We start from the raw sequence: 8,933 nt of genomic DNA, 5'->3' as shown, positions 1-8,933 counted from the left end.
AGCCCATCTGAGTGGATGAAATATTATAATGTGTGTATGAAAGTAAACATTCAGTTCTGAGGAGGAGTCTAATAAATCACAGCTCCTCCTCCTTTGTCCCGTTGTTCCCCTGCAGGTCAATACACCGTGATGATGGCTCACTTCTACCTGAAGAGGAAGATCGGCTACTTCGTCATCCAGACCTACATGCCGTGCTTCATGACCGTCATCCTGTCGCAGGTTTCCTTCTGGCTCAACCGGGAGTCTGTGCCGGCGCGGACCGTCTTTGGTGAGTCGGCCAGTAAAGTCTATGCTTCACATGTTAAAGCTGCATTCTCTCTCCTGACCACCAGGGGGCGACTCCTCTGGTTGTATAGAAGTCTATGCTTCATGTGTTAAAGCTGCATTCTCTCTCCTGACCACCAGGGGGCGACTCCTCTGGTTGTATAGAAGTATATGCTTCATGTGTTTGAGCTGCATTCTCTCTCCTGACCACCAGGGGGCAACTCCTCTGGTTGTATAGAAGTCTATGCTTCATGTGTTAAAGCTGCATTCTCTCTCCTGACCACCAGGGGGCGACTCCTCTGGTTGTATAGAAGTCTATGCTTCATGTGTTAAAGCTGCATTCTCTCTCCTGATCAGAACAATCAATTAATCCGACTTAATCAGTCGGAGGTAAAAGCAGTCTGGTGAGTAAAAAGTAACACCGGTTTCTCCTCCAGGTGTGACCACCGTCCTCACCATGACCACCCTCAGCATCAGCGCTAGGAACTCGCTGCCTAAAGTGGCCTACGCCACCGCCATGGACTGGTTCATTGCCGTGTGCTACGCCTTTGTCTTCTCCGCGCTCATCGAGTTCGCCACGGTCAACTACTTCACCAAGAGGAGCTGGGCCTGGGATGGAAAGAAGGCAATGGAGGCCCAACAGCCCAAGGTGTTTAGCGTGTGTGAAGACGCAGAACCTGGCTGATTGGTATTGTGGGGACCAACCAGTTAAACGGTGTATTCTGGGGACTTGGAGTCCCCACGATTATAATGTTAAATATTGTTCAACATGCTTGTTTGTGTGAATGTTTGGCTGTCATTTTTCATATATACATAGCAGTGGATGCTTTAGGGCGGGGCTACAAACTGATTAACAGGTCGACACCAGAGACGTATACGGTGTCTCTACGTCACTCCTCCTCAGTCCAGATATGGTCACTTCCTGTTCACTGGTTGTGAAAAAACAAGATGGCGACGGCAAAATTGCTGAACTCGAGGCTTCATAACCGCTCTCCACGAACCGATGGGTGACGTCCCGATGACTACCATCCACAGTCAGAAAGACACAACTTACACAAACAACCATCACACATAGAGAACATGAAATACAATATAGGGACATCGATCAACCTCCTTGGGCCATCTTCCATCCTTCTCTTCGTGACTTTGTGTGCCTGGTTTGCTCACTTCCTGTTTCATTATGTTCAGTGAGTTGTGCAGCATTGTGTGTGTCCGCTCTATCAATGTGTTTCTTTCTCCCCACAGAAGAAGGACCCTTTGGCTCTGTCTAAAAAGCCAAACAACTCCTGTCCGTCCGCCGTGAACTACACGACCAACCTCTCGAAGGACGCGTCCATCTCAACCATCTCCAACATCTCCACCATCTCCAACAGCACGGCGGTTCTGCTCAAGCCCTCTGAAACTAAGGTTCCGGACCCCAAAAAGACTTACAACAGCGTGAGCAAGATCGACAAGATGTCCAGAATCGTGTTCCCGTTGCTGTTTGGGACCTTCAATCTGGTGTACTGGGCCACGTACCTCAACAGGGAACCAGTGATCAAAGGAGCCGTTTAAGATCTTCGACCTCGTGACAACCGCTTCAGGATTTCATAACTGGAACGCAAACAAAACCAACTCCACTTAGTCCTTGTATCGTAGAATCCCCTTTTACACCGGGCATTAAAATGCGGTTTGGGTGACCGCATGACAGTCGGATAGCGCTTGACCTCTTGGCTGTGCAGGTGTCAATGCACCCGACACGCGTTGAGGACGGATCGTGATCTGATCGACCGCCCAACAAACCCCGTAGAACACGCGTGGAAAAGCGACCTTGTTTCCAATCCACATCCAACTTTTATGTGGGAGGAAACACGTAATCTTGCACGAGTGTTCCAAAATCTGCGGAGAAGCAAAAAGCTTGTCGAGATAGATTTTCAAGACATTCGTGAGTCGAGACGAGTGAAACTTCACATCACGACTGAGCCATGTATGACGACGCAGTTCAGTAAATGGTGAGCATTCCTGGCTACAATACGAACAGGAAGAGGAAGCGACGTTTGGTTGTTTGAGCCGAGCGGATCCACCGATCGTTTCCAGTTCAGTGAATGTAATCAGCTGGAATCACATCGAGATACGATCTGAATGCGAGACACGTCTTAATGCCCGGTGTAAAGAGGTCAATGCAAGTGTTTTTGTAGGTCATTGGATACCATTGCATGTCTGTCAGCTTCATGTTGTCTTGAGTTACGATTTAAAGACTCTTTCATCTCATTTTCAGAACTCGAGTCACTGGTTAGTTTCTGTCAAATTCTGATATTTTACAATTTTAGCATTTGGCATTTATATTTTCTCCTCGAGTTTCCAGCAGATGATGGTACGGCCCGGCCAAATGCTATGCAAAACTACATTTCTGAATGTGTCACTACTCCCGAGTAGCTCTCACTGTACAGACTGGCTGGAGGTCCGGGGGTCCGCGGCCGGGCCCGGGGAACATTGGGGACTTTGCTTCCTTGTTAAAAGCAGATGAATAGCCATGCTAAATGTGTTGCCTTCAGAGTGTGAGAACTCATTTTAAATGCACTGAAATCTCATGCAGAAGCTACACTCATTGACTACGTTTACTAGCGTCCGAATATTCCATTATTATTCTGAATATGACAATATTTTGAATGTAAACATGATATTGTTTTTGTATCTGTAGTTCTTCTAGTGAATGGATGATGTAGAGACGTTCTTATGTGAGATATGTGTCTAGCATATATATATATATATATATATACATATATATATATATACATATATATATATATATATATATATATATATATATATATATATATATATATATATATATGTATGTATGTATATAACTTGTAGAGAAGCTGTCTAAGGGAATGAAAGAGGGAGTCTGATTCCTCCACCGCTGGAACTCGCTGATGAAACATCTGTGAGCTCCTGATGTTCCACTTTGACTTCTTTAGACGTGATGAAGGACGTTGAGGACATCGACCCGTCAGACACACGAGAGAACCACGAGGGATTCACTGAGGAAGAGGAGGAGGAGGAGGAGGAGGAAGAGGTCGTTCTACGTTAATCTGAATATAAACAGCTGAGAACGGGAACATTCATCTCCATTAACCATGTAAACACACATTGTCTTTTTTCAGAATGAGGGTGTAATATTTGGTGCTTGTAAACAGATTCACTGAATCATCGTCTGTTTTTGTTATTTTTCTTTCTCTACATTTTGAATTACCAGTTTTTCCTGATTATCATCCTCAAACACGAGCAGAATAGCTTGAGCTTTAGCAATTTTTGACAGAATGTACAACGTGTCTGTTTTGTTTTAAACGCTTGCTTCATTTTTAGATCAGTTTGTAGTTTCTCTGAGCTTTGATAATAATTTGCATATGTTCTTGATAAATCTTTGGATGCTTTGAGCTCATCGGGATAATCAAAGAGACTAAAAGTCACGACGGTTATTAAATTTTCACCGTTATTGTTTTCAAACCATGGTTTGTTATTTTTAGGCAAAATCTATATGGTCTTGAAACAAAGTTCCATAAAATGAGTCTTATCTTAAAGGAACAGTCTGACATTTTGGGAAATGTTCTTTTTTGCAATATTTCCAAGTATAAGATGTTCAGATTGATACCACTATAAGGCTACCGCCAGAAACCGGTTAGCTTAGCTTAACATAGATATTTCTCCCGCTTATTTGCTTCTTAAATGAGTCTGTTCAATAAATACGAACCCTCAGCCAGACGCCAGTTATCTTAGCTTAGCATAAATACATGAAACATGTTATTACTTTAAAGGATGACTTAGGTGTTGTTTTTTGCTTCGTTGTCAAGACTTTAATTAGTCTGCACAACCAGACAGTTAGCTTAGCTTAGCATAAAGATGGAAACAGCCAGCCGGGCTTTGTCCAAAGCACGGCGCTCACATGCACGCCGCTCACATGCACGCCCCTCACATGCACGCCCCTCACATGCACGCCGCTCACATGCACAGCTCTCACATGCACGCCGCTCACATGCACAGCCCTCACATGCACGCCGCTCACATGCACGCCCCTCACATGCACGCCGCTCACATGCACAGCCCTCACATGCACGCCGCTCACATGCACGCCCCTCACATGCACGCCGCTCACATGCACGCCCCTCACATGCACGCCCCTCACATGCACGCCGCTCACATGCACAGCTCTCACATGCACGCCGCTCACATGCACAGCCCTCACATGCACGCCGCTCACATGCACGCCCCTCACATGCACGCCGCTCACATGCACAGCCCTCAAATGCACGCCGCTCACATGCACGCCCCTCACATGCACGCCGCTCACATGCACAGCCCTCACATGCACGCCGCTCACATGCACGCCCCTCACATGCACGCCCCTCACATGCACGCCCCTCATATGCACAGCCCTCACATGCACGCCGCTCACATGCACGCCCCTCACATGCACGCCCCTCACATGCACGCCGCTCACATGCACAGCCCTCACATGCACACCCCTCACATGCACGCCGCTCACATGCACGCCCCTCACATGCACGCCCCTCACATGCACGCCGCTCACATGCACAGCCCTCACATGCACGCCCCTCACATGCACGGCGCTCACATGCACAGCCCTCACATGCACGCCCCTCACATGCACGCCGCTCACATGCACAGCCCTCACATGCACGCCACTCACATGCACGCCCCTCACATGCACGCCGCTCACATGCACAGCCCTCACATGCACACCGCTCACATGCACACCCCTCACATGCACGCCGCTCACATGCACGCCCCTCACATGCACGCCCCTCATATGCACAGCCCTCACATGCACGCCCCTCACATGCACAGCCCTCACATGCACGCCCCTCCCATGCACGCCCCTCACATGCACGCCCCTCACATGCACAGCCCTCACATGCACGCCCCTCACATTCGTTTACAGCCTCACGTTCCCCAGAACTCTGAATGTGATCATGTGACTTCAAGCCTTCCGTGTGGCCTCTATTTACACACACACACATTCGCAAACCCACACAAACACACACGCACACACTCACGCACACACAGTTGTTTTGTATTTTAGGTGCAGGCTGCTCTTTAAATGCAAATATCTGAAGCAATAAATAATGCTCATATAATTAATGACTTTTGTTTATGGAAATAAATGTAAACTTTCATTTTGTTGTCTTTTTATGCAGATTTGATCCTTTCTGCAATAGTCTTTTCTCCACATGGCTCTGATTCTCTTTGGCTCCGCCCCCATCTCTGGAAGCACAGTGCTCTCTGAATATGATTCAGTATTCAGTTATTTTAGTAAAAATGTACTTTGTTTTCTTTTTTACTTGTTATGCATAACTGGTTTCCATTAAAGCTTCACTGACTCCACCCATCTGCTGTTATTGGTCAAAGTCAATGTTAAAAGTCTCCTTGAGGTTTTTGTTTTCTCTCCTGTGAGATTCCACAGATTGATGAATAAATAAATAAATGCACAGTTCATATTGAGATAAAACATGCCTTCATCTCTGTTGATGGAACGAGAGGCTCTGCTGCCACCCAGTGGTGGTGGGCTGTGAACCCAGTGGTGGTGGGCTGTGAACCCAGTGGTGGTGGGCTGTGAACCCAGTGGTGGTGGGCTGTGAACCCAGAGGTGGTGGGCTGTGAACCCAGTGGTGGTGGGCTGTGAACCCAGTGGTGGTGGGCTGTGAACCCAGAGGTTTCAGCCTCATAGCATGTATTAGTCTCTCAGTGGGGAAATTGCAGGATTATAGCAGCAGAGCACACAAGAGACACATAGTAGATGAAAATCAAAGTAATATAAATAAACAGTGATAAAAAAAACAGTAATAAAACCGTAAAGAGAATACAGTAGCAATATTAAATATACAGACGGAATGAAAAAGGTATATAAAAAAGTACTTAATGAATTATTATATATTGCGGCAGGTGAATGTAATTAAAGTGTTCCAACCCCACTAGAGAGCTCATAGTACCTTATTACCCCACATGAATCACAGAGACACTACATATAGTATATTAGTTATGCATCACAGAGACACTACATATAGTATATTAGTTATGCATCACAGAGACACTACATATAATATATTAGTTATGCATCACAGAGACACTACATATAGTATATTAGTTATGAATCACAGAGACACTACATATAGTATATTAGTTATGAATCACAGAGACACTACATATAGTATATTAGTTATGAATCACAGAGACACTACATATAGTATATTAGTTATGCATCACAGAGACACTACATATAGTATATTAGTTATGCATCACAGAGACACTACAGTAGTAGTGTCTCTGTGATGAACTGGCCTGGAGCCGTCCTGCCAGCTGCCATGGCCCTGCTTTCTCCTCCCACTGCCCCTGGGATGCCCCTCCTCTCTACCTCCTTCTGCTTAATGGGTCGTGGCTATCTGGATCATGGACCATGCCTACTACTCATTATATGAATCATTTCTGTCATATTCATGTAATGTGCTGTAACTCCGTTACGTTATTCATTCTGGTCACATGACATCTATTGCTTCTGTCCATCCGGGCAGAGGGATCCTCCTCTGTTGCTCTCCCTCAGGTTTCTTCCCCTTTTTCCCTGTGAAAGGGTTTTTACTATCTTTACTGAGGAGTTGTTCCTGATCCGATGTGAGGTCCCGGGACAGGATGTCATGTTACAGATTGTAAAGCCCTCTGAGGCAAACTTGTATTTGTGATGTTGGGCTGTATAAAATACACTGAATTGAATTGAATTGAATATAATATACTAGTTATGAATCAAAGAGACTTATGAAGGAACTTCCTGTAGAATAACTTCAGTAAACTGTGCGCTGCAGATCTCCTGTGAACCAGCAGAGGGCGCCAGCAGAGAACTGTTGAGTCCGGTGTTGTACTCCTGATCAACTCCTGAGCTCATGACGTCATCGTGATGTCATGAGCTCAGAGGCGGTTGTTTTTACTCCTGACCAACTCCTGAGCTTTTATATATATATATATATATATATATATAAATATATATATATATATATATATATATATATATATACATGATTCATGGAGTGTTTAGTTTATATTTCTTTAGTTTTTATGTCTGTTTGTTTTTAATTGTTTAGAAATGAATTACAAACAAGAGAGAGAGAGAGAGAGAGATCAATAAAGTTTAATGAATCTATAATTCAAAATAATGGAACAGATTTATTATTGGCTTTATTATTTAAAATGTTTTATTTTAGTCCGTCTAATAAATATATTGATTTCATTAGTGAGTTTATTTGTGTTTATTTAGTTGAAGGTTCTGTTGAGTCCCTCACCGCACTGGACCCCACGGAGGACTCGCTGTGGGTGGAGGTCTCTCAGAGTCTACAGGTCCATACAGTCTACAGGTCCAGTACCAGTCTACAGGTCCAGTCTACAGGTCCAGTACCAGTCTACAGGTCCATACAGTCTACAGGTCCAGTCTACAGGTCCAGTACCAGTCTACAGGTCCATACAGTCTACAGGTCCAGTACCAGTCTACAGGTCCATACAGTCTACAGGTCCAGTCTACAGGTCCAGTACCAGTCTACAGGTCCAGTCTACAGGTCCAGTACCAGTCTACAGGTCCAGTCTACAGGTCCAGTACCAGTCTACAGGTCCATACAGTCTACAGGTCCAGTCTACAGGTCCAGTACCAGTCTACAGGTCCAGTATACAGGTCCAGTACCAGTCTACAGGTCCATACAGTCTACAGGTCCAGTACCAGTCTACAGGTCCAGTACCAGTATACAGGTCCAGTCTACAGGTCCAGTACCAGTATACAGGTCCAGTCTACAGGTCCAGTACCAGTCTACAGGTACAGTCTACAGGTCCAGTCTACAGGTCCATACAGTCTACAGGTACAGTCTACAGGTCCAGTATACAGGTCCAGTACCAGTCTACAGGTCCATACAGTCTACAGGTCCAGTCTACAGGTCCAGTATACAGGTCCATACAGTCTACAGGTCCAGTCTACAGGTCCAGTACCAGTCTACAGGTCCAGTCTACAGGTCCAGTATACAGGTCCAGTACCAGTCTACAGGTCCATACAGTCTACAGGTCCAGTCTACAGGTCCAGTATACAGGTCCATACAGTCTACAGGTCCAGTCTACAGGTCCAGTACCAGTCTACAGGTCCAGTCTACAGGTCCAGTATACAGGTCCAGTACCAGTCTACAGGTCCAGTACCAGTATACAGGTCCAGTCTACAGGTCCAGTACCAGTATACAGGTCCAGTCTACAGGTCCAGTACAGTCTACAGGTCCAGTACCAGTATACAGGTCCAGTCTACAGGTCCAGTCTACAGGTCCAGTACCAGTCTACAGGTCCAGTCTACAGGTCCATACAGTTTACAGGTCCAGTCGCAGTCCGACCCCGGGTCCAGTCCCAGTGCGCGGCCCCGTGCACGCGCCACAGAGGATCGCGCGCTCCGGAGGATGAGCGAGACGTCCGTCGGACTCCAACCCGCGAGGATCCCCTCAGAGCTGAGACACCATGTCCCCCCGAGTCCCGGCGCGGGTCCTGCTGCTGGTCCTTCTGACCCGGTGAGGCGCGGGGCTGAGCCCGGTGTGTTCAGGGGCGGTGGGATAAACGCAAACTTCATGTTTTCTTTGTTTTTGCTGCAGAAACTTTATTCC

At 46.2% G+C, this 8,933-nt stretch overlaps 1 protein-coding gene across 1 annotated transcript in view; it reads left to right on the top strand.

Moving 5' to 3' along the window:
* The window catches only part of gabra5 (gamma-aminobutyric acid type A receptor subunit alpha5), a gene marked incomplete at both ends in the record, with an annotated part of 15,236 nt that extends 13,418 nt beyond the window's left edge, over window positions 1–1,818 (top strand). The window contains 3 exons of the mRNA XM_079221085.1: window positions 116–268; window positions 702–913; window positions 1,510–1,818. Coding sequence (XP_079077211.1) covers window positions 116–268; window positions 702–913; window positions 1,510–1,818 — 674 coding nt within the window. The remainder of the gene's footprint in view (window positions 1–115; window positions 269–701; window positions 914–1,509) is intronic.
* Between the last annotated feature and the right edge of the window lie 7,115 nt (window positions 1,819–8,933).

The sequence above is a fragment of the Taurulus bubalis genome (assembly GCF_910589615.1).
Source record: "Taurulus bubalis genome assembly, chromosome: 7".
Taxonomy (NCBI): domain Eukaryota; kingdom Metazoa; phylum Chordata; class Actinopteri; order Perciformes; family Cottidae; genus Taurulus; species Taurulus bubalis.
This window is presented reverse-complemented; position numbering and strand designations above follow the sequence as displayed.